The 25,905-nt window shown below is 40.2% G+C and overlaps 1 protein-coding gene and 1 long non-coding RNA gene across 3 annotated transcripts in view; one reads left to right on the top strand and one right to left on the bottom strand.

Annotated features, from left to right (window-relative positions):
* Positions 1–9: 9 nt before the first annotated feature.
* On the top strand, positions 10–10,614 carry LOC141556980 (uncharacterized). 2 transcript variants are annotated; one of them, XR_012486674.1, is made up of 5 exons: positions 10–89; positions 1,507–1,617; positions 2,413–2,465; positions 4,105–4,338; positions 9,713–10,614. It is a non-coding gene; the product is annotated as an uncharacterized LOC141556980 (long non-coding RNA). The 2 variants fall into 2 exon arrangements; XR_012486673.1 differs by lacking the exon at positions 2,413–2,465 and having other exon boundaries at positions 9,713–10,612.
* An 11,067-nt stretch (positions 10,615–21,681) lies between these two features.
* TENM2 (teneurin transmembrane protein 2) overlaps positions 21,682–25,905 on the bottom strand; it is a 985,642-nt gene continuing 981,418 nt past the window's right edge. Inside the window, 3 exon segments of the mRNA XM_074292010.1 lie at positions 21,682–23,341; positions 23,343–23,500; positions 23,503–23,689. Of these exon segments, the coding sequence (XP_074148111.1) occupies positions 22,928–23,341; positions 23,343–23,500; positions 23,503–23,689 (759 nt within the window). The 3' untranslated portion in view covers positions 21,682–22,927.

The raw sequence follows: 25,905 nt of genomic DNA, 5'->3' as shown, positions 1-25,905 counted from the left end.
CCCTGTCCCCTCCTCTTGTTTCTGCGGCGGTCACGGCTGTGACTCTCCTGCTGCCCCCGCCTCCGCCAGGTGCTGCCGCGGTAATGCAGGTAACTACGCTGCCCCGGAAACAGCAAGCCCGGGAGGCGGGGCGCAGGACGCCTGGGTTCCCTAGGCTCCCGAGCAAAGTCGGGAGGCAAGACCCGTGGGGCTCTAGCCCCTAGGGCCACAGGCCTAGTTCTTTGGGACTTCGCCCACATGGCTGGACCTCCGGAGCCTAGATTAATCCAACCCTCGGGGACTGATTCCCACCAGGAACTGACCTCATTATGCTTGTGTTTATACTCTACTTTCTTCGTATAGATCTAGTGAGAAGCTGCAAGTAAGGGTTCTGGCTTGGTTCCGAGCCGGTGAAGGGAGTCTAGGGGTAGGGATAAATAGTGATCTGCTTTCAGCTCAATGAAACTTTACTCCTCCGACCTTGTGGCAAACTTGGCCAAAGCGTCATATCTTTATTTTTATTATGTCAAAGTAGTCATCCGGTCCCCAAATGGAGAAATTAATGGCATTCATGAAAATGAAAGTCGGAGTCAGAGAACCTGGGTTAAAAGCCTTCACCTAAATGACAGTGGACAAACTTTCCTGGGACTTAGCTTTTTCTTCTGTGAATCAAGGGGTTGAGGTACTTTTTGAGTTCTCTTCTAACTCTAATCCTGTGACGTCCGTCAGATTCTGCCCTTGCTTTATCAATTTGTTTCTTTAATCTCTCCGTGGCCTTTTCTCACACAATTCCCTTAATCCAGCAACTCTTTCCAGCTCACCCAGTTCACTCTTCCCTTTTTTTGTATTTCACTGGGCTTTGTGTGTCACGTCTTCCAGGTACTCTTCCTTAATAAACAAAATGGCTTAGTGCTCACATACATCTTGTATTATGCTTTATATTGCTGATTAACGGTAACCATTTTATTCCTGGATCGCTTACTCTGACATATTAGATAGTAAGGGGCTGAGGCCTAGTCTATTCTGTTTCTTCAGTCACCTAGTACTCACTTTGTGGCCTCTTAGTCAACATGAATCCAGGGAAGGAAGGAATCTACACAATGTCCACAAGGCATTTTTACTATAGCAAACATCCCTTATATTTGACTCATATGTCAACAAAATCATAGATTTAGAATTGGAAGAGATCAGTTAGATGAGGAAGACATAAAATGATATAAAATGCCATAAAAGGCTCTCTCCCCCTTCCCAAAGTGTCTCTTTAATATCACAATCGTGTGATTATATTATCTGAAGCCTTTTTAAGACTTTAGATATTCAGTCTTAAAGCTGGTTGTTATTATTATTATGTAGAGATTGAACAAGAATATTAAGAAAAGAACATGATAAAATAAGAATTAATATTAATATGTTGCTTTAAAGATTTGCTAAGTGTCAAAACATATACACATACTATCTCACACACACTTTAGTAGCTTAAAACTGTGTTAAGAGTTTTGGAACATTTATATGTATAATCTTATCCAGGTCTCACAACAACACAACTATCCTCTGAGATAGATGCTACAGGTGTTAATTCTCATTCTACAAATGAAGATGATATAAAATGGAAAAAAAAACCAACAAGAAAATAAGAAGGTAAAATATCTTGTTAGATTGTCCATTTGTTCCAGTGTTATGCTTCTTTAGGATATCAATAGAAAGAAAAGGTCCCAGCATATTTGTGGACAGAATGCATGAATGGATATGGATGACAGTAGCATATGGATGGGATGGGATATACATTATTGGAAGATCACAGATCCGTATGAATATTTGAGCAATATCATCATGACCAAATTGAATTGACAGTGGCTTATTTTTATTCTTATTTTAGTTGCTTTTATATCATCATTTCTGAACATATCTTTCCTTTTCCCCCTTACAGTGAGACATCCCAGCTAAGAAAATTTAAACAAGGAAAAATATTTCAGCAAAACAAATCAATGTTTCACTTGTGTCTGACAGCACATATAACATTCTACTTCCTTTGTTCCTCATCTCTACAAAGGGAAGGAGGCTCATTTTTCAACCATTGGTTATTGTTAATGATTGATGGGTCATACTCTTAATAGAGGTAGCTTATTCTTCAGGTCTACTAGATATCTAGAGAATTTTTTTTGTGCTTCTAAGTACAGCAAAACTTTTCTACTAAGTACTACCCTTTCTTTCCTCACTCCCCACTTGTTAAAATTATGAATGCTTGTGTGAGATATACTTCAACAGATCTGTGATCTCCTCCATGTGACTATTCCCTCTACCCATATATATTTCTATCTAGGATCATGGCTGGAAGGACATTACAGTACATCTTGTCTTATCCTATGTGATTATCTAAGTTCTTCTAGTAAGCTTTCTGAGGGCAGGGGTTATGTTGTTTTTTCTGTTTTCTAGATTGTTGGATGTACACTGTCTATTGAATATATCAGAGGATAAGGACAAGAATGGTACAGTATGGACAGACTTGTATGGGTTGTGGTTCAAGTTATACAAGAATATATTGGAGAAAATATTCCATAGATAAAATTGTAGTTCCTGGCACATGGGTGGTGCTTAACAAACATTTACTGAATCCTTCCATAGATTCTATAGATTCTCCACAGAGCATACTAAATCCTTCCTTTAGGTCTTTTCACATTTTGTGGGTATCAGTGGAGTTCTCTGTCAGTCAGTTCTGTCATCAATTCTACAGGTGATGCTATCCCTGGTACATGACTGGCCACTGCCTCTTTTCCCAGCATGTGATTCCTTAATGATAGCCATTAGTGTGTCTATAGATCACCATTGAGAATTTGTTACCACCTTCTTGTGCCCATAGCACACATTCCATTGCCATTTGGCTCCCTTAGAGATTTGGATATTCCTGCTACACTCTTTTCTATATATAATAATCTTATTCACAAATGATTTTGCTTTGTCTTGTTTAGCAACAATTTGCTTTTCTTGTTAGCTTTGATTGTCAATCAATCAATCAACAAGTATTTATTACGAAATGCCAAACCTTAGGGCAGGTGCTAGGAATAGAAAGACAAAAAAATGAAAGACCTCCAGTTCTCAAAGAATTTTTAAGGAGGGAGGGGAGATAGAGAGGAGATAATAGGCATACAAGAAATATTGATATTAAATAAATTCAAAGTTATTTAGGGAAGAAGATGTCAACAGCTGGAGAGATCAGGAAAGGTCTCTTGTAGAAACACTGAATTTTGAACAATTAAGGAAACTAGAAATTCTCTCCTCCTTCATCTCACCTTCTGCAAAGAACATTTTGTGATCCCCTTAATGATCATGTTTTTTTTCTGTGATTATCTAGAATTTATCTTGTCTATATTTTATTTGTACATAGGGAAGGTACCAAGCATTTATTAAGCATCAACTATGTGTTCAGCACTGTGCTAAACACTTGGTCTCATCGGATCTTCACAACTTTAGGAAGCAGATTCTATTACTCCCATTTTAGAGTTGAGACAATTAAGCCAGAAAGAGGTTAAGGGACTTTAGTCACATAACTAGTGAGTCTTTGAGATCACATTTGAGTTTGGTTTTTTTCTAATTCCAGGCCCCACACTCTATCTACTGTCAAGTTGCCTCAAGTGTTTGTAAATATACAAACCATTCCTGTAGCATAGTTGGTTGGATGTTGTCTCTCTCTTATTAAAGCATAAGATTTTTGAGAACAGAGACTGTATTTTGCTTTTCTTATTATCCTCAGTACTTAGCACAGTATCTGGTTCTTAAGTGCTTAATAAATGCTTATTGATTTGACCAGGGATTTTAAGACTATTCATATAAAGAGGAAAGGGAGATGGGAGTGTTGTTAAGTGTAAGTGATAGCAAGTAGTTCAGTTGGATTTAACATTATAGTGAATGAAATGGAGTAATGTAAAATGTTCCCAGAAATGTAGGTTATACAGGTTATTTCTAATGCAGGTCCCAAATTTTAACTTTCCTTTGGTTTAGGTGCATATACTATTTGTTCAAAGATGTCTACCTTCTGAATCATGGGATGGGGGTGGAAAGGAGAAACAGAGGAGCAAGAATTGACTAATTATCACTCTTCTCTCCATTTCCCCTGGTACCATTCTTTAGGTCCCCACCTCCCTCACTACAAAGCAATCCTGTGTTATCAAAAACAAGGAACAGCATGAGGTAATGAAACAGATGACTGGCTGGCTGCTGCCCTGTGAACCCACAAGATGGCTGTGTGAATCATAGCTAGGTATTCTGAGAACCTGAACACTGTTGTTGCAGGCATATGTGAAAGAGATGAAAGGTAAAACCGGCCAGCCCACATGATATGCAGCATTGGACATAATTCCACAGGTGATTGAGCCATAGGAATCTGGACAGGAGGAGAGAGCTGGCAGCTCCCCCCCCCCTTCTTCCTGTGCATGGTTGATCCACCTGCCTTCCTACTGAGTTGGTGGCGAAACTGAAAAAGGTGGCTTAATAGTCTTGCCTTTTGCCATTTGCTCACAGTTTAGTTAATAGAAAAAAAGTGGACGAATCAGTTGTCTCATGTAGAGCAATAATAATAATTTCTGACATTGATAAAGCACTTCAAATAACCCTAGCTCATTTACTTTCAACAAAATCCACTGAGGTTTTCAGAAACCCATTTTACAGATGAGGAAACTGAGCATCGAAGAAAGGAAATCTACAGGTTGTACAGATGGTACAAAACTGAACTCAGACCTAAGTGCAGTGGAAAGATTGTTGGATTTGTACCAAGGCTCAAATCATGTCCTTCTCTTCCTTCCTTCTTTTCTTCTTTCCTTTCTTCCTCCCTCTCTCCCTCCCTCTCTCCTTCCTCCTTCTCTCTCTCCTTCCCTCCTTCCCTCCCTCTCTTCTTCTTCTTCTTCTTCTTCTTCTTCTTCTTCTTCTTCTTCTTCTTCTTCTTCTTCTTCTTCTTCTTCTTCTTCTTCTTCTTCTTCTTCTTCTCTCTCTCTCTCTCTCTCTCTCTCTCTCTCTCTCTCTCTCTCTCTCTCTCTCTCTTCTTTCTTACCTATATGACATTTAGAAACACACATAAGCTCTCTGGGCCTCAGTTTCCTCATCTGTAAAACAAGGATATCAGACTAAATAGTCTTCCAACTCTCTAAAGGTATCATGCTTAAAGGTTTGCAAAACACTTTACTTATATCATCTCATTTGAGCCACCAACTGCCTTATGAAATTGATACTATAGGAACCCCATTTTACAGATCAGGAAACAGAGGTCCAGAGTTTACCAGGGGTCACATAGATATCAAATAGCTGAGGCTTTTCTGCCTCCCAGTCTGCCTCTCCCTCTATCCACTATACTGCCTTCTATGTCCAAGTTTCTCTCCACACTGTCTCTACCTGGCCTCTTTAAAAGGGATTCCCATTCAAATCCACATTCTGGATCTACAGTAGATAAGAGACCATTTCACATTTAAACATTTCATCAAGTTCCCCGGGGGAGGATAGTACATTTTCTGGAGAAAGACAGAGATGAGAAGAAAGAATGCTTAAATAATGGAATATATCTTTCAAACCATAGCCTATTTCCTGTTAATATCTGCATTCCTCAAGAAAGCAGAAGCTGAAGTAATCTCTGCTAGGGAGTTTTCTCTTTTCCCCTCCTACTCAGTGTCTGTTCCTTCCTGGCTCATAATGTCTCTTGTGCATTTCCAATAACAGCCATATAGTTAGCTTCCCATATTTGAACCAATAAGTTGCTTTTTCTGTTCCACTAATCATGCATGGCTTAGAAGCTGGGCTGCTTCCTGATTCTTTCAGGAAGAGAAAATATGCAAGTTATAAAGAGAAATCTTATGGACTATCTAGTCCAATCCTTTTGGGGACAATAAATGACTTTTCTGAGATGACATAAGTAGTTGGGGACAAAGCTAGGGTGAGAATCCATACTCCCTTGATCTATATCCTGTGAGATAAATGCTATTAGCCTTTTCTTTTTGCAAATGAGAAAACTGAGCTTCAGTGTGGTTAGTGACCTACAGATGTTTACACAGCTAGTGAGATGGATTTGAACCCAGGTCTTTCTGATTCCAATTCCAGGAATCAGAATTCTGTATCCACATTGAGTACATCAAGTACAATCCTTTCATCTTACTGAAGAGAAAACCACAACTCAGAAAAGTGAAATAGCTCACCCAAGGTGTATGGAGGAAGAGAAGGAGGAGGAGGAGGAAGAAGTAGAGGAGGAAAAGGAAGAGGAGAAGAAGGAGGTAGAGGACTAAGAGGATACAGACTATATATGAATCCTATATTTTGATTATATGTTCAGTATCCTTTGCTTTGCACCACACTGCAGAATTCTAATTAACTTTTGGACATGATTATAGGTATTTTTGTTTTGTGCAATGAAAGTGCACTTGTACAATTTCACTTAAATAGATTTGGGGAAGAAACATAATGACCTGGTAAATGCATTAGGGATGCTTGCTATATATGGGAGATCCAGTGGTTACTTCTGGAAAATGGAAAAAAAAAAATCTTTGCTTTTCATCTTATTTTCCCTATTAAATTGCAAACACTGGGAGGGCATTTAATCTATGCTTGTTTCTCTCAGAGACCAATCTCCCTTCCTCCTCCTCTCCAAGACCCCCCCCTTCCCAAATCCTTTGCCTTTCAATAATAGACACTTAAATTCCCCTAATTAAATTGTATGTTTTGTTGTCTCTACAATTCTTAAATTTACAATGTGAGCTTTTTTAATAGAAGTTATTTGTTCGTTTCATTTTTGTTCCTACACAACTTATCATGTGAACTATGAGAAGCTTTTAAAGGTGGATTGCTCTCTTCTTGCTGGATTTAATGTATATTTGTGATTTGTAATCTATATTTATGTCTTATCCTTGTAGTAGAAAATAAAACTTTTGAAAGTAAAAAAAAAAAGTATGTATGTTACTCTTGGGCAGCTAGATGATGCAGTGGATAGAGCTAGATTTGGAGTCAAGAAGGTTTTTCTTCCTGTGTTCAAATCTGGTCTCAAGATACTTACTATGTGACTCTACATAAATCACTTAATCTCTGTTTGCCTCAGTTTCCTCATCTGTAAAATGAAGAAGGAGAAGAAATGCCAACCTCCTCCATTATGTCTGTCAAGAAAATCCCAAAATGGAGTCATGAAGAGTCAGACAGAAGTTCTAAAAAAAAAATCACTGAATGTTATCCTTGAGCCATTTTTTCACCAGCTGAAGGAAGGCTATCTTTAGGGACATAGGAAAGGTTATTTAATGCACTTACCCCCTTCAGGTCCTTGTTTCAGCTACCTGAAGTTGGGTACCCTACCTTCCTCCAAAACATGGGACCCTCCCTAATTTGTCATGCACCAAGGACATGCTTCTGTCAATTAAACACTCTTCTCTTGAGGAAACCAGATCCTCTCTAGATTCTGGCTCACAGATGCTGATCATTGCTGGCTCTTCTTGGAGTTTTTGTGCTTTTGAAGGAGGAGGATGCTGGTTTCTTCTGCATTCTTGTCTGTTCTCCAAGTCACCTCTGCCCTTCTGCTCATTTACACCTGCAGGGAAGATGCTGATCTCTGGAGAAACAGGACCAGGTGCATTCTTCACACTTCAGGCAAATAGGAGGTTACGTGCAGTTTTCCCCCAGCAGTCTCTGAGTCCATCACAACTGGGTTTCTGCTTTCTTTTTGGGGGCGGAATGGAAAGGAGATAGAAGAGGCTTTAGGAGAGAAGGAAGCCAAGGGTATTTGACTTTTGCTAAGATGAAAGGAGCTATAAATTTCTCTTAAGGAATTCAGTGGTACAGTACAGGGGCCAGTTTTATTCTTCATGATTATCCCCTATTTGGGGATCAGAGTGACAATTGAGGCTGTTGTCCAGTCCTGAATATGAATATTTGGTGTCCCATTTGACCAGGACAGGAAGCTTAATCCTGCCTTTCATAAACTATGAACTTAGTTGAGTAATATATTTATTTAGTAGATGGGAATTAAATTCTCAGTTGGGGGGAGGGAAGGAAGGAGGTTTGGAAAAAAGTAAAAAAGAAAATTTTTGCAAAACAGCTTTCTCTGCTCTACTCTCTTCCATCCTGCATAAGCCAAGATTTGATGGGAGAAGGGGGTGGGGTAGTTAGCAAAGTAACCAGCAGACCAGCTGTAATGAAGCCATCTCTCTGGTATTTATAGAGTTCTCATTGCCATGGTACCCAAGTGCTTAAATTAAACTCCAGCATAGAGATGTAGCAGCATGGGTACTCCTTACCTGGCCTTTAACAACTGCTAGAATCCCCTCAATTAACAGTTGGGAAAGCTGAAGAAACCTTGAAAGATTAAATGAATGGCTTAAGACTACATAGCAATTCCATACAAAGGTAAGACCGGAACTCTAATTTCCTGAATTCTGGTCTCTTTTTTCTAGGTAAGGCTGAAAAACTAACCAAATGTTAGTGATTTAGATGCATGTTTAAAATATTCTGTAGCTAGGTGGTGGAGTAGATAGAGCACCAGCCCTGAAGTCAGGAGGATCTGAGTGCAAAAATGGTCTTAGACACTTAACACTTCCTACCTGTGTGACCCTGGGAAATCACTTAACTTGTCTTACAAAAAGAAGAAAAAATAAAAGAAAGTATACTGTGAATTTATATAAACACAGCTACCTGAATAAAGCCCTTTCTAGAGGCATCACAGTAGTGCAGAGGAACTGTCTTATATTATGTATAGATAGAGCCCTCAGCTTGGAGTCAAGAAGATCTGAATTTGAACCTTAGTCACTTACTGGCACTTAATAAAAGCTTACCAAAAATGAATTGACTCTCTACAGATCAGTAGGGTAGTATTGAAAATCACTGTGAACTGGTAAAGTAGCACAACACAGATAAGATTGAACCTTTCATCTTTATTTTCCACATCAATACCCCCGATTCTTTCTAATTCCTTTCATTCTCCAATCCATCCTACAATTCTGCCAAGGTCAGGAGGCTGGGGCGAAAATTCAGACAGAGTATTGAATTCAGAGTGAAATGACTCAAGTTCAAATCCTTCTACCACTTACTGTGATCTTAGTTTAGTCATTTGACTTCTCTGGGCCTCAGTTTCCTTACTTGTAAAATGAGGGGGTTGGACTAGCTAGTACATGAGGTGTCTTAAAACTCTAGAGTTATGATCCTCTGGCCTTCTGCTTAAAAGTCTTAAATGGCTCCCCAGGGCTATCAAAGAATCAAGCCTGAACTTTTTAGCTGACATTTAAGGCTTTTTACAACCAAGTCTCAATTTACTTTATCTCCTATAATTCCTCAAAATGAACCTTCCTTGGTTCTGGCTTGGCTGTTCCTGGCACATCACCTGACTGAGTATAGGACCTGGCCAGAGGGGGTTATCTTACTGCTTTTGCAAAGCTACAGTTGTATCTGGAAATGGCCACCCTGGACAGAAAAGTAAACTTTATTTATTTTTCCCTACTCTATTTTAGAAGTTTAATCCCCTTCCTGGTTGAGTAACTTCAAAATGTATTCCTTTGAGCCACCAAGAAAATAAACTACATTAAAAAAAAAAAACAACATATATTTATTTTATTCTGAAATTAATAAAACAAGCATTTCTATAACAGAATGGAAAAAAAGATGATTGCACATAAAACTGCGAATCTATTATGTACAACAGGCTATTCTTATTGAACATATGTTAAAGTTATAACTTTTTTTTTCCTTTTTGTCTCCCTCCTTCCCCATTCTCATCCATATAAAGGTCACTACTCCTATGGATCTTCCCATGTGGCCCTGGATACTTTCACAATAAACCAAGGGCCCTCAATACTGGACCAGAGTCCTTCTATTTCCTAAGAGTTGGACAAACTCTAGGACAGGAAGTGGAGAGAATTCCATCACCTGAAAGACTCCGGGCACCCTTGTATCCCCACCCAAGCACCCTTGGAGACAGAAGAAAACCTGAACTATCATTAGAGAAGTAATTAGCAAATTAACAAATAACATGGAGTTCCCTGGGGTGCAAAGTTTGAAAAAATCCTATCAGTGACTACTGAGAAAATGCTAAGGGACTCTCGGATGAAGTGGGAGTGGGGAGCAGACAAACTCTCCCTTTTACTTGGAATGAACCTACACAAACCCTTTCCAGTCCCTGGAGTTTGAAGTGAAACTGGGTAGCACAGCCTGGGAACTCCCACTGGTCCTTTCTCCACGTGGTGTGGAAGCTCCTCCATCTGTGCTGCATCCTCTGGTAAATAATAGAAAAGGCACGACCAAGATAACAATCTGTGCTTCAGAGTTCTCTGGGAGAGAAACAAACTGAGACCAGACTAGAGGTCACCTCTTGTCTCCATGCATCCCTGAAATGCACTGCCTCTGGATCTTCATCTCTGAGGATCCCTGGCTTCCTTCAAGGATCGGCTCAGATACCATCTCCTAAGTCCCAGCTTCTTAAACTGTGGTTTGCAACCCACTATGGGGTCTTGTAACTGAATGTAAGGGTCATGCAATTATGATTATGATAAATAAAGGTTTGATTTGTATTTGTATCCCTCAGATTTTATAAAATGGTCTTTGGCAAAAATGGGGTACAAGTAGAAAAAGTGGCATTTTTTAATCCCCTTACTCCCTTGTATGTTAATCATATTTTTTACTTTGTATCTATTTCATATTTATTTGTATGTTCATATGTGTTTCACCAAACAGAATACAATTTCCTTGAAGGTAGAGAACGTTTGAGTTTTGCCTTTTACTCCCAGATTCTCCAAGGACAATCCAACCTTGGGTGGACTAGAGATGCTGATTCACAAGAGTTGCAGAGAAAACTTGTACCTCAGGAGAGAGGTATCATGGGGTTAAAACCATGATATCCAGTTTGTGCTGCTTAGCTAGAGGGGGACTGGGACGAAATATTTGGGAACTGGAGTCTCAGTAGCATCCCCTTCTTCCTGTCTTCCCTATATGTTGGCTCTCTGGGACTCTGGGCCCAGAGAATGAACTCCTCACTTCAGGATTATATGCCTTTTAATGTGATTTCCTTTCTAAATCTCCTTATCACAATTTATTATGGAGAATAGCAGAACCAGAAAGACTAAACTGTAAAGTCAAAAGGCATGAACATCCCACAGGATCCAAGGACCAAATTCTATTGCTCAGAATGGAGAACAAAAAAGTGGACTCAGGATCTCTGCGTTTGACCTGCCGGTGCATCAGTCCTAGCCCCACATTTACAGAAGGAACAGGAATTGCTTCCTCCCTGCTGAAGGCCTCCTGACTCAGCTGCCACCCCTCGAGAACCAAGGCCCAGAGGCTAGAAGGATGTGTACATGTGTGTCAATACTCTGTGCCTGTTGGGTGTGAGTGTGTGAGCCTACATCAACAGAGCAGGTGGCTGCTCTGTGCCCAGAGTGCTCAGTGTTGCCAAATTCAACAAGCAGGTGAAGTTCCTTTGTCTCATTCTCCTTGCCATGTCCTTCAAAGGGAGCACCAACGTAGAAAATAAACCCACAAGCTGCTGATTGCATTTCCCAACACACCCAGTCTGTATTACAGTTCTTTCCCCTATAGACACACACAGAGTGTATCATAGGACTCCTACAATCCACTGACTGTTAAACTTTCCTTTTATACACTGCATTAGCTCTCCACAAATTCTGCACATTATCTTCTGTTTTCACATATTCACTTACATATATAAACACACACATACACACACAGAATCAATCACATTTCTCACTCAGACACACATACTCTTTCTCCCCCTGAGGTAATTGGGGGTAAGTGACTTGCCCAGGGTCACACAGCCAGGAAAATATTAAGTGTCTGAAACCAGATTTGAACCAAATCCTCCTGACTTAAGGGCTAGTGCTCTATCTACTGTGTCACCTAGCTGTCCCCGCACACACACTTTAAATCCCAATGCACTGCATTTTGTAAACTCTTTCTGTTTCTGAGTGTCTCTGTGTCTCTCTTTTTCTCTCTTCGTTTCACCTTTACAGACACATATACACACCTCCACATATACACATATATACTGTATTATGCCTCCAGATACCCACACTGTGTATTGATCTCCCTGTCATACTAGACCCCCTCCCAACCTTCCTTGTGCTCCTCACATTCCATGTATTTTAGACACATACACACACATATATGTATTTTCCTCCTAAACATTTTAATATCTAACCTCCCATATTCCTTGAGTTCTACCACTATAACACTTCCCCCAAGACACACACACACACACACACATACACACACACACACACACACACACACAGAGTTATCTCTCTCCAGAGCCTGACTTGTTGGCAGACATTCTACTTTGACTATATTTTTGCATTTTATATTTTGACCCAGCACATTTTGAGGTCAGAAAAGCAGTCACCAGTTTGTGGGAGCCAAGACCTTTGTCAGGGTTGCTTTAGTAGACAGTGAAAGCAAACAATTTGGATGGTGGGGCTCCCTATTCAGAGCCCGGAGGTGAATCACTGATCTATGGCTTAGGTTTTGTTAGAAGTGAAAAGCTCAAGTAAATCTTTCTGCTGCCTCAGGATGGCAAACAATGGGGGCCTGAACATTTGGACTTCCACCTCACCTGCCCCTACAGGTTTAATGAAGGGGCTAAAGGAAGATCTTGGGGTGAAGAAGGTGCAGGAAAGGTAAATTTATATTGATTTAATTTTATTTCTAATGTGTCTACCCTTCCCCCTAAAGTAAGTCTCTTTCCCAGTAGAAAATAAACTCCTGGAGGGCAAAGACTAGAATTTTTGTCCTTTTATCTCTAGCACCTAGTGCTATGCTTGGCACCTAGGTACTTAATAAATACAGGTTTATTCACTAAATACCTTAATGGAAACAAAATTGGGGTGGGGGATGGAGATGAAGGGAGATGCTAGTTGGATGAGGGCTGATACTTGGATTGGCAAAATCACCCATGAAGGGACACAGCCAAAAGGAGAGTAAGTAGCACCAGCTGCACTGAGAGGCATGGGGAGCTTGGCAAGTACTCTAAAATAGCCTCTGGGGTTGAATAGTCTGCATGATAGATGGAAATTGATTGGCAGCCATATGTCTCAGATTCTAAATAATGGATAGGACCAGACAGTCCTATGACCAGGAGGTCCCATCTCCTGCTTTGACATTACATAGGGAAATGTGAAGGGCAAACAAGATTGGATTCCATTGAAAGACTCTCTCTTCCATCACAAGAAGATTCAGGAACCTCACTAAGAGGTCTAAATAAATTAATGTGTAATCTAGACATGCATTTGAGTGTGCCGCATATGCCAGGTACACTTGATTGTGCTACCAGCCTCTGTGGCTTGCCTCCCTTGGGATAGGGAGCCCTGACCAGGAGGGCAGGGGTGATTTTCCAGGCTCCAAAGATCCCTGGCTATTGCAGTAGCCTTCCTTCTATTCTCCAATCTTTCCCTCCACTTCTTTTCTCAACTCCTCTACTACTTGGTTTTCTGTGACTCAGAGAGCTGTATATGACTCTAGGGCTCTAATTAGTAGAGACAAAAGACACAAAGAGGTTAAAATAGCAAAAATGAAAGGGATATGTCAGTCCTTGGACTTCATGACAAAGTTTGGGGCTTAGGGGAACCAAAGCCATTTGGAAAGATGCCTTTTTGAGTCAAGAAGAGAAGGTTCAAAAGTTGATTCTATATTTGAAGGGGGAAGTTTGATTATAAGGAGGTCTTTGCAAAATTTGCATTTTAAAGTGGAATTTGGCAAATTTTAAAAATTGGTTAAATTTTAGGTTTTTTTTTTTTAGGATTAGGATTAATAAACATTCAATAGGTTTTTTTGGAAAAGACTTTTGGAATAAGCATTCAATAGATGCTTGTTATTAAAAAAAAATTTCCTAATGTCTATTGCTTTCATAAAGTAGACAGTGATATGGACTCCTGACATCTCTCTTATATCCTTTGCCAGAAGCTTTTGTCTTATGGCCTCTCCGGCTAAAAAATACCAAAGCTTACGGAATCCTCATGATATATTTTTTTAAGATGGTAAAATGATCCCCATGGCAGGGACATGGGAAGGTATTTGTATTCCATTGACTAGTACAGTGTCTGGCACATAATTGACTCTTTAGAAATAATTGTTGATTGATAATAGAGCAGATAAGAGATGGTTGCTCTGTCTTAAGCCCTTGAATCTCTCTGACTACTACCCCTATGGAAGATATATGAGAGGATCCCACTGCACCACTTATCTTTTTCATTTAGAAATTACTTTGACACTTATCTACTTAGGCCACTTAAGATCCTGATCCCTGATTCAGAACTCACAGCTGTTCCTCTCTGCAGAGAAGTGCTCAGTGTTACTACTTCCCTTGGAGATTTCCTGGCTCATGTTAGGAAGGAAAAGGAAGAGGAGAATTCCCTTTTTTCCCCACAGAATAATGAGGTAGGGAAAAAAGAGTGTGGTGGTAGGCTGGTGGTGAAAAAGACTTCTTTCTAGGAAACCATGCTGATTGATTTTAGGCCCCAGAACCTCTGCAGAAGAAGAGAATCTTGGGAGGTAGTGATCAAGGCTTAGACTAAGAAGTAGTGAGGTTTTATCCATTTGGAATGATGAACGGAATCATAGATTTAGATCTGGAAGACACCTAATACAACCCTTTCATATTCTAGAAGGGACTGAGGATCAGAGAAAGATGAAACGACCAGCTTAGGGTCATCATCCTCATTACACATTACTCAGAAGCAGGATTTGAATCCACATGTTTCACAGTGCCAGGCTAGTGCCCTATATCATCCTGCCCAATCAGGAGACAAAATTCTTTGGACTTCAGTTTCTCATCCCTTGTAAAATGTGAAAGTTGGTCTAGATCATCTTTCAGGTTCCTTCCAGTTTTCAATGGTTCAGCCCTGCTTAGAGTCTTAAGGGGGGCAAAAGAAGGCAGTAGATGATCTAAGATATATGGATTATCTCTAAGTGACTTCCCTATTCAACCAACCCCAATGGTCTCCTATTGTCTCAAGGATAAGTTATTAATTCTTCTGTATAGCTTTTAGAATCCTACTCAAACTAGTCCCTATATTTCTATTCTCACTGTACACATCTCCCCTTTCTATTCACTGAGATCCAGTCAGATCAATGCCTCTCCTTCCCTTCCTTTTCTTCATCCTCTTTCCTTTCCCCTCTTTCTTCCATTATTTCTCTTTGTCTTTTCGCTCTCTCCCCCTTTTCATTTTTCCCCTTTCTTCCTTCTCTTCTCTCTCCTTTCTTTTCTTCCTTCTCTTCTCTCTCTTTTCTTTTCTTCCTTCTTCCCTCTCTTCTCTCAGCTCTATGCTTTTGCAATAACCATCTATCATGGCTGAAACATACTGCTTCCTTACCTTTGGACCAAAGTATTTCTCTTTTCATAAGATGCCATTAAGGTGCCATCTTTTTCATGATGCTTTTTCTGCTCCCTTCAGCTTCTATTACTCACTTCTCACCCTGTCCCAATACCTTGTATTTAATTACTTGATACATATTTGTACTTATTTTCTTCATGTTTATATTGTATATGTTCTTATATGTACTTGTCTCCTCATTAGAGAAGACACTGCTTGTTAAGTCCCTGTTTGTGAGCAGGAATTATTTCATTATCAAACTTTTATTCAGAAATACCTAGCACATTGTTTGCCATGCAAATACTTGCTAATTGATTGGAGTACCAGCAACTAGCCCCAGACTTGAGAGTATCAGCCAGAAGTACAAGATGGCATAAAGGGACAAGAGTGTGAAGTCAAATAGAAGCTGGGAATGGACTGGGGGAAAGTATATTGGGATCTTTAGTAATAGAAATCTATGACTTTTTCAAAGCAGGATGGAATTCATCTTGGAAGTGTCTGCCATAAGTTGGGCAGGGATTCTTTATACATAACAATGCTGATTTCAGGGAGACAGGTTCTGTTCTGGATTTCTAAAGGGTATGTCTAGTTCCAAGGAATAAATTCAATATAATTTGGTTCACTAGTTTTTCATAATGGTTATTACTCTAAAATAAAACCTGCATGTTGTCAAGGAAGATCGAAAAACAAGAAGAAAGGTATACATATTGCAGGCCCAGGTGGAGAAGTTATATGATATTGAATTGGAAAAAGAAGGAGGATCTTTCCAAGTCACTTTCATTTCCTGGACTTGAAGGAAAAGGGATTTTAGGCTCGAGAAAATGGGCTTTATTTAAATCAGGAAGCACATGAGTGAATTTACTCTTTTTCTGATTACTTTTGCTTAGTAAGAAAGAGACGTGGGACTAGATTACGAGATGAATATTGGAAGATCTAGACCTCAGAAAGATGATAAAAGTTAGTAGATTTGTGGATCATCTGTGGAAGTTAGCTTCCCTTCTTAGTTTCCTTTCTAAGGGGTTGGGAAGCCACTATCACCAATGGCCTGGTCTCCTAGGAATGGGATGAACCTACAATAGTACTTGCAGCTGTGTATTCCTGAGGCAGAGAGGAGCAGATTCATGGACTCCCCCTTTTAGAAAAGGAAGTCTCAGAAAGGGCTCAGCAGTAAACATCCTTACCTTCCTTAGGAAGCCCAAATTATAAAGTAGGGATCATAGCTAAGCTTGGAAACTATGGGTAGTAGTATAAGTGAGATTTTGCTATTAACAGGTAATGTGATTTAGTAAAGATTGATGGGACTGGAGGCAAGTTCAACATCTTGATCTCTGACATTTATAAGCTGAAGATCAAAAGACATCTTGTCTGTGCCTTGATTTCCCCTAGATATGAAAGGAGGATAATAACATCTATCTTACCATGTAACTTTGAATCTCAAATGAGAATATCTGGAAAGCTTCATGTAGATCTTTAAGGGCTTTATAAATGACAGCTGTTGCTCTAATTCTGTCTGTATTTAAGAGGCAGGGTTCATTCACATACATGAATGAGAAAACTATTAGATCTTACCTTTGACTTTTGGAGTTTTGGGTGGTGAGGGTGGTGATTCCATCCCACCAATTCCTTATCCCTTGTTCCAAAGTTAGCCACGATCCCTACTCTGTAATTTGGGCTTCCTAATGAAGGATGTTTACTGCTGAGCCCTCTCTGAGACTCCCTTTTCTGGGGGAGTTGGCGAATCTGTTCCTCTCTGCCTCATGAATCATACAGCTGCAAGTTCAATGGCAGGTTCATCCCATTCCTAAGAGACCAGACTACTGGTGATAGTGACTTTCTTTAAAAAGGAAGCAATAATCACACTGAGTTTGTATTCTGCAACTCCCTTACCCTGACCTTTATCATCTTCCAGGTTTTCAAAATATATCTCAGTGTCCTCTGGGAGTATACCCACTCCCTTTTTATTGGAGGAGAGAATGAATAGAGTTCTCAGGAACCCCCCCCCCACTCTCTCTCTCTCTCTCTCTCTCTCTCTCTCTCTCTCTCTCTCTCTCTCTCTCTTTTTTTTTCTTCTATTCTGGTTCATTCTTAAGGGCATGACAATTCTGACAAAACTTTTAAGTGATTCCATCTGAGGTCAAACATGATAGGTGGTCTGGGAGAGAGGGAAGAAAATGCAGAGCCTAGGACCTGTCAAAAGGCAATCACACCATGTCAAAAGACCTGCATTCTTCATTGCCACCTTTAGGAACCTTTCTTCCTCCATCTGTAAAATGGAATTAATGATGTTTGCACTATTGACCTCATAAGGTTATTGTGGAAAATGTGCTTTGGATATGTTAAAGTGTCACAGAAATAGGTTATTACTAATGGAGATCCAAAAGTTTATCAGCCCCTTCCCTGTGGTTTAAAGTTGCTTTTGTCAGGTGTCTCATTTCTGCAGTGTCCCAAGTTCTAGAACACTTCATTAGTTGGCATATTATTGGTGGTATTTGAATGAATGCAGGAGGTGCTTAATAAATGCTTGTGGATTAAATATGAAATATCTTCCAGAGGAATTGGGGTGGAAATTGGGTATCAGGCAAGATTTCATGGTGAAGGCTGCCACCGTGTGGCTAGAGAGCAAATTCAAATTTTCCCTAGGAGGAGGTGGCAGCCCAGGCAGGTGGCACATTTCAGGGCTGATAGAGTTGTCTCAAGGTGGTTTGGGACCGGTGTCTTTCCATGTCTATGGAAGTCCAGTCCACTGTTGCAGAGAATCTCTGGTAGGAAATGTTGGTTAAATTACATCAGAGAAGTCCTTGAGATTTTTGGATCCTCTCAAAAGGGTGGAAAAGAGGGTTTGAGAGATGAGTCATCAGGGTGGGAGGATGGAAGGGGGATGGTGGCTGACACCACCAGACTTTCTCCAAGCTGAGGGATCCATAAGAGATTCAGCATGAATCTGGACATTATGATCTTGCAGCCCAAATCAGATTTCTTGTCACCAGAAGGGGACGTTGCAACCAAAGCAATAAGGTAGATTCAATGGGACCTTAACTCTCCAAACTCCAGCCGCCCCCACTGTGTCTGATATTCCCTCAACTCTATATACATTGTTCCCAACCTGAGAAGCCCTTTTAGTAATAACATTGTAATCTAAACTGAGATTTCCCTACCCACAGTCTTAGCTGCAGATAGGGCATGAGGGGGAGAGCAGATAGGAGAACTGACAAAACTGACAGAAGTGATCTTACCATTCAAAACTGCCAGTATCTGACACTTGAAGGAAGCTAAGAAGTTTTCATTGACTTTCCCAGTGGCTCATATCTAATCCAAGAAAAAAATCTCTCTCTCCCCCCGCCCCCCCTTCTTCCTTCCTTCCCCCCAGATAAAGCCCTGGGCTGGAGTCAGGAAGACTTGAGTTACTACCTGTGTGATACTGAGCAAGTCATCTCGGTTTCTTTAACTGTAAAATGGAAATAATAAAAACACCAACTTCAAAGGATTTATTGTGAGCATCAAATGAACTATTTATAAAAAGCAGTTATTTCTTCCTTTCCCTTTATACTATTAATTTTTTTGGGGGGGACATAAGGATTTCCCTCTTTCAGTTCATTTGCCAATAACATCTTAGAGTGAATTACTTTTCTTTTAGGCAGATGAATTGAGGAGGGAAGAGGAATAAAAGGGGAGCTGTAGAAAAGCAGTTTTCCTTCAATTCTGCCCCTCCTGCAGTCACCAAATATGGAGAAATAATTTCTCCTGCCCAGGGAGTCTTATGCAAATAACCAGTCTCAAAACCATGGGTTACATTTAAGACAAACTTTGTTGATTTTAAAACTTTGTCTTGGTCTGACCTTGAAAAGGAGAAGATCTGTAATTCACCTTCCCACTCTAGGTGAGGGATATTGCCTTCCTTTCTTGGAACTATTTACTATAAAAGCATCTTTGGAATTTGGGAGGGGAGGCAAAGAACTCCCTTCACCTTTATTCTTCTTCTTTGCTGATAGCTGACCTTCTTCTCTGTATTTCACCCACTCTTTAATTTTAGATTCTATAGAGATTATACTCAGTTAATAGCTTCCTGTGAATCCCTCTCTCTGAAATTCTGTCCATTGTGACCTTTATTTGTGGCTTTCTGAGAGCTTGTTGCATCCATCCCTTATGAAGCATACCTAACAGTAGTCATCCATTTTCTGGGGGCAATTGGTATGAGGTAGATTATGTTTAGTTACTGCCATGTAGAAACATTAATTCTAGTTTCCCAATAGAATGTAAATTGCCTGATTTTACTTCTGACTTTGGATCTCCAGTGCCTGGCACAAAAAAAAAAAAAAAAAAGGTGCTTAATAAATGCTTGCTTGTTTGATTGAATTCTGCTTCAGCCAGATCTGGAGGTCTCTTGCTGAGGTCCTTCTATTTTAGCTTCTCTCAACCAGCCACCAAGAATTTGTTCAGTGTTTACTATGTGCCAGGCACTGTGCTAAATCCTAGGGATAAAGGAAAGGACAAAACATGGTCCCTCATGTTCAAATGGAGGAAACATGGAAATATAAATACACACACACACACACACACACACACACACACACACACAAGGTATAGACAGATTTGATGGAAGATAATTTTAGAAGGCTCTAGTAGGAGGGAAGGGGAAGAGGGCCAGCAAAAGCCTCTTACAGAAGGTGAAATATGAATTAAGTCTTGGAGGAAACCGAAAGATGCAGCTTTCTCTATTGTTAAACTGTTAGGCTAAATCTATGTGAGGGGTAAATAGTTCCAAAGTCAATTTGAGTTACTTGCTGAGTGAAGTCTTTCCTTTTTCATAACTCATAGTCCAGTGTGATCCCCCTCACTTCAGGTAGTGTTAGGTTTTTTTGTCCCCCCCTCCCCAATTGCTGAATAAAATCTTACTCCTTTAGCCATCTGGAGCAGACAGACCAATTAAATCTGGACTATTGTAGATAACAATTGCTTTTTCCTGCATATTAAAAAAAAAACAAAGCAAAAAAAGTACCAGCAACAACCTACATACCCCAATTTTATGTGTGCTTGCTTATTTTCCTCCTCATCATTAACTGTCCCTCCTTTTCATCCTTTAATAAAACCCCACCTTCCTTGTAAAATAAGCGAGATTAACTAGGACATTCACTTTTGTCTCCTTTCAAAATACGATTGTTCATACAAGTTTGAAAGGAATCAATTGCTCCACAATTAACTGTTACTGTTTGATTTACTAATAATTGTTAATCCACCTGTGCAGACCATGACCAGACCAGAGCCTTGATGGAACATTCAAGGTGGGTCATGCCCCCTGGATCTGGCAGTTATTGGTTGATGAGTTGGTTAGCTATGGTACAGAGGATGGGGAAGTCTAAAGATAATATCCTGACCCCAGATGAGGCCCAACTAAAAACCTATCCAACTATAATCCTTCCTTGCTTTCCTCCAAAATCGTTACTTTAAATGTAAGTAATCTGGTGTTCTGGAGGCAGTTTAGCAGAGTGGATAGAGTGATGGACCTGGTGTCAAGAAGACCTTCCTCTGACATTTACCAGCTTTCTGTGGGGCAAAATTGGTTCTTCTCTCTGCCTCAGTTTCCTCATCTGTTAAATGGAGATAATAATAGAATTTAAATCATAGAACTGCTGTGAGACTCAAATGAGAAGCAGAGTGCTGCGGTAGAAGTGTGATGGACTTAGAATAGGAGGACCTGTGTTCATATCCTAGCCTCGCTATTTCAATATGTAAGCACAAGCAATTCCCTTTGCTTCCTTGGATTTCTGTTTCCTCATCTATGAAATGAGGGGGTTGAATTAGATGGCCTCTAAGGTCCCTTTTAGTTCTCAATCTATGATCCCATGTATATAAAGAGCTATGGAAATGTCCATGATTGTTAGTATGTAACTTAATTAAAGGATCCTGTGTAATTATGGTGATAGCATCCCTTGACACCTCCTGGTGTTATAAGGAACTTCAGATGGAAATGAACAGTCCCATGTGAGGAGCTGGTGTGATAGGAATTAGCAGAGAGCACACATCCTTACAACCTGTATTTCTCTCCTTTCATTTCCCAGAAAGCTCTGCTGAGAGTTGAGCACCTACTCTCTACTAGAGAGTAAAGTCTCTGGGAAAAGCACCCTAGTAATAGCTGATCTTTCTCCTCCATTATGTCTGCTTGTATCTTGTTTGTAAGTAGTAGTTTGCATGTTATCTCTTCTGTTAGAGTGTGGCTCCCTTTACCTTTCTCTGTATGTATCCCTAGTACTCAGCAGAGGGGGTAGCAGAGTGAGTGCTTAATGAATGATTATTGATCAATTATGAATATCTCTGAAATACCAGTTCATTCTTCTCTTCCTGTTCTGTCCTCCTTTCAAAATACTTACACAGAAGACCAGTGTCCACAGGAGTTTTAGAGACTTTATTTATGTATAAACAATTTAAACACTTTGCCATAAATTATCTTTGCCTGTCTCTAGTCTTTGCTTAGCAGCAAATTAAAATTAATATAAAAACTCAATGAACAATTCATACATGTATATTACAAAAAAAGTTCTTGTACCAAAGTTCTTATTAGACTTATTTTTTTTTTTCTTTCCTCGTGGTGACTTGTTATGTGATTGTCTCAGTTTCTGGACCAAACAAACACACTAATAATTTTAAATCTGAAACAGTGATTGTGCCTTTCGGCTCATGTATGTACAGGGTGATCTGAAGTGGTGCCCGTTAGCAAAAGAGTGATACGACGCCCACACCTCTACTGGAACTGATACCAACAAACTACAGAATCTAAACAGACTACACCCTGTCACTGTGTATTACTGTCCACAATGGAATCTTCAAAGACAAACAGAGTATGAAATTTATCTGTAGTGATTATAGCCACCATTTTGAATTGAACTTTACACTCTGCCCTCCTCGAATAAATTGACTCAGATCGGACTTAGGTAGGATCTGAGTACAAGTGCAGGGCATTATTATTTCTCTCTTTGATTCTTGTTGTTAATTTCTTGTTTTTTTTTTCTTGTTTTTTTTTTTTTTTTTTTTTTCTTAAAGAGTAATTCCAGTGCTCACTCTTTCACCTCTTCCCCTCCCACCCCAGTTGCTACACACAAATCACCCCAAAAGTCATGTTTTAAATGCACCTGTATTTTGCTTAAACAAAAACTTCTGGAGTTTGTTTGCTTTTATCAAACAAGCAGTCTGAATTATTTTTCCTCAGCTGGTCTGGTGAAGCTGGCCCTCATGGTTGTTTGGAAGTTGCTCACGTGTGAATGGAGTGAGGTAATAGAATATGAGGCCTTCTCTTTTTTTGTTTGTTTTTGTTTTCCTTGTGAAATTTGTGTTTTCTTTCTTTAGACCCAGAACAAGTGGGTAATATCTTAGGGGAACTTGGAACATTTTTTCCCGGTGAGTTTTCAGTCAGGCTTTTAGTCCACTCGAGGATGTGGAACGTCTCACTTGGACAGTAGGATCTTAACTCAAAAAATGAGCTTTTTTTTCCTTTTTTTCCTTTTTGCCACTTATTATCCCAAAGCAGCTCAGCCTAGTGCCCCTGGTTAGGACTTCATCTCCTTAGGAGAGGAGATAACAGTTACGCCTACTGAGCCATCCAGACAAGGAATGGCAGCAAGCAGATCATTTTGTTACCTCTTTCCCATTTCATTCTGTCTTAAAAACTGGATGTTGCTGCTACTGTCCGCAAGCTCTGGGTATTGCTCCACGGGAAGGACATAGTATCCCTCGTAACCTTGCACCCTTCCTGTGCTCAGGAGCTGTTGCTTCTCTCCGTCAGTCCATAAGCGGCTGCCCTCCCTCCCTTCCCGGGCTTTCTGCTGTTCCTTGGCCCATGCTGCCCCCAGGGCCCTCTGCCTTGCCTGGTCCAGGACTCGGGCTTTCTCTTCGTCAAGTGTGTCTGGGGTGAGACCGTAGCGGATGTTGAGCAGCAGTGTTCGGTACTGGAACTCAATGTTTGTGAACCTTCGAGTCCTCCCGTTGACCAGCAAGGTGGGCTGCGACATGGTCACATTCACCCCACTGTCCAGCACCTTCCGTCCCGCTCGTCATGGCCAGGGTGACCAGGTCACTGTCAGAAGAGCCGATCTTCACGAAGTAGTGTGTGTCCTTGCCCTCTATGCTGTAGTGCATCTTTTCTAGGTAATAGGCATTGTTCAGCACGGAGGCCACCTTCCGACTGTCTTCGCTGGCGATGCTGGACACCCGGTCACCACACGTCCTTCCTTGATGGCAAACATGATCCCTTTCCCGATGATGGGCGTGGTGGTGGCAAACCAGTGGCCGGCTTTCTCTCGGATGCTGGCGTGGAGCCGTTTGGAGATGACCTGCCCCTCCAGGGCCATGAATGCCTGATTATGTCTCTCTGTGGTCTGCTGGACTCCCGTAATGAGCTGTAGGCAAAACAAAGACCCGGAAGGATGAGAAGGTTAACTTTGGCTCATTAAAAGACAACAAAAGGTGTGCATTTGCTCTTCTCCCCTCCCCTTCCCTGCCAACACAGAACTGACATCACACTGCAAGGCTAACATCTCCAGAAGTAAGGCTGGGACACCAAGGGGCTTGCTGAGCATTCAAGGTCATGGATTCTACACCCATGGGGCAGATAGTCCAGATTACTGAGTGACTAATTAAGAAGCAAAGTGAAGAAGGTGAGTCACCTTTCTGAAGATATGCACATCAACAGATGACCCAAAGACTCTTCTTCCAGGTTGGGGAAAGAAGAGCTATTCATCAGTGATTTCTTTGGCAGTTGTCTTGTGCAGCTCAGACAAAAGGCAATCTACCTGAAGAGATGGGGTTGTTTGGAATCAGCGGTTATGGCTGTGGGCTTTGCTGCCTTCCAAGGAGGTGAACAAGGGCTGGTCCCTGGACATTGTCTAAAACCGCCCATTCTTTAATATCTTATGATGTGCTGAATAGGAAATTGGTGCTTATTTTGCCCACCTGGATCATGTAGCCAAAAGGGAAATAGCTCTTAGGTGGGAGTTAAATGAGTTCTAGTCCTCATTTTTATTATTGACTTTTATATGAACATGCTATTTTTCATACCTCAGTTTCCCCACTTGCAAAATTAGTCTATTCATATTACTGTGATAGAGACTAAGATAATGGGAAACAAATGTGTTTTGAAATTTACAATGCTTTGTGCAAAAATGTTTGTAGCAGCTTTTTTTTTGTAGTGACAAAGAACTGGAACCTGAGTGATACTTATCAGGGAATGGCTCAATAAGCTATGACATATGAATGTTACGGAATATTATTGTTCTATAAGAAATGACCAGCAACATGATTTCAAAAAGGTCTGGACAGACTTACATGAACTGATGCTAAATGAAGTGAGCAGAACTAAGAGAACATTGTGCACTGCAACAAGACAACTGTGCGATGATCAACTCTGAGGGGCTTGGCTCTTTTCAACAATGAGGTGATTCAGGCCAATTCCAATAGACTTGTGATGGAGAGGGCTATCTGTATCCAGAAAAAGGACTGTGGGGACTGAATCTGGATCACAACATAGTTTTTTCACCTTTTTTTGTTGTTTGCTTTTTTTTCTCACTTTCCCCCCCTTTTTGATCTGATTTTTCTTGTGCAGCATGATAAATGTGGATTAATACACATGTTTAATTGTACATGTTTAATATATGTTGGATTATTTGCAGTCTAGGGGAGAGGGTAGATAAGGAAGGAGGGAGAAAAATATGGAACCAAGATTTTTCAAGGGTTAATGTTGAAAACTATCTTTGAATGTATTTTGAAAATAAAAAGCTATTATTCTAGTAAAAAAAAAAAAAGAAATGTACAATATTTAACCAAATGTTAAAAAAACTTATTAATTCAAAGAATGGTTCCCCACATGATAGAAATTATCATGGGACTATCTTGTCCTGGGTGACCAAGAGAGACTCTAAGTAGTTTCAATCTGACTTGCTGAAACAATTGTAACATATCATGTTTTTACTATGTTGAGTTGTTGCTGAGTTATTTCAATTGTATCCAATTCATGTGTGTGTGTGTGTGTGTGTGTGTGTGTGTGTGTGTGTGTGTGTGTGTGTGTGTGTGACAAAAATGCTGGAAGCATTTGCCATTTTCTTCTCCAGCTCATATTATAAATAAAAAAACTAAGGCAAACAGGATGAAGTGACTTGGTCAGCGTCACAAAACTTATCTGAGGCTGATTTTGATCTCAGGAAGATGAATCTCCCTGACTCCTGGCTCTGTACTCTGTCCACTATACCACCTATCTGCCCCATAATACTGAAAGGTACTGATTGTCAATAACGAAGCTTAGAATATTTAGGAGTTTAAAGCAATGAGAACTATCTGTAAGTGAAATATGCTGTCTTAGGAGGTAGTAGGTTCCCCTAGTATTGGAGTTTTTTGTGTAGAGTAGGTAGATGGCCACTTATAAGATAAAAGACCATAGATTTAAGGCTGGAAGAGATCTTGGAAGCTGTCTGGCATAAGAGGGGGAAACTGAGACTCTTAAGAGAGAGTGACTTTCCTAAGGTCATTTAGGTGAATTTCAAAACTAAAATTTAAACTTTGGTCCTCTGACTCCAGTCAGATTTTCCCCTAAAACAAAATTCATATTCAGATATGGGTTAAA

Source organism: Sminthopsis crassicaudata, chromosome 2 (assembly GCF_048593235.1).
Source record: "Sminthopsis crassicaudata isolate SCR6 chromosome 2, ASM4859323v1, whole genome shotgun sequence".
Taxonomy (NCBI): Eukaryota; Metazoa; Chordata; class Mammalia; order Dasyuromorphia; family Dasyuridae; genus Sminthopsis; species Sminthopsis crassicaudata.
This window is presented reverse-complemented; position numbering and strand designations above follow the sequence as displayed.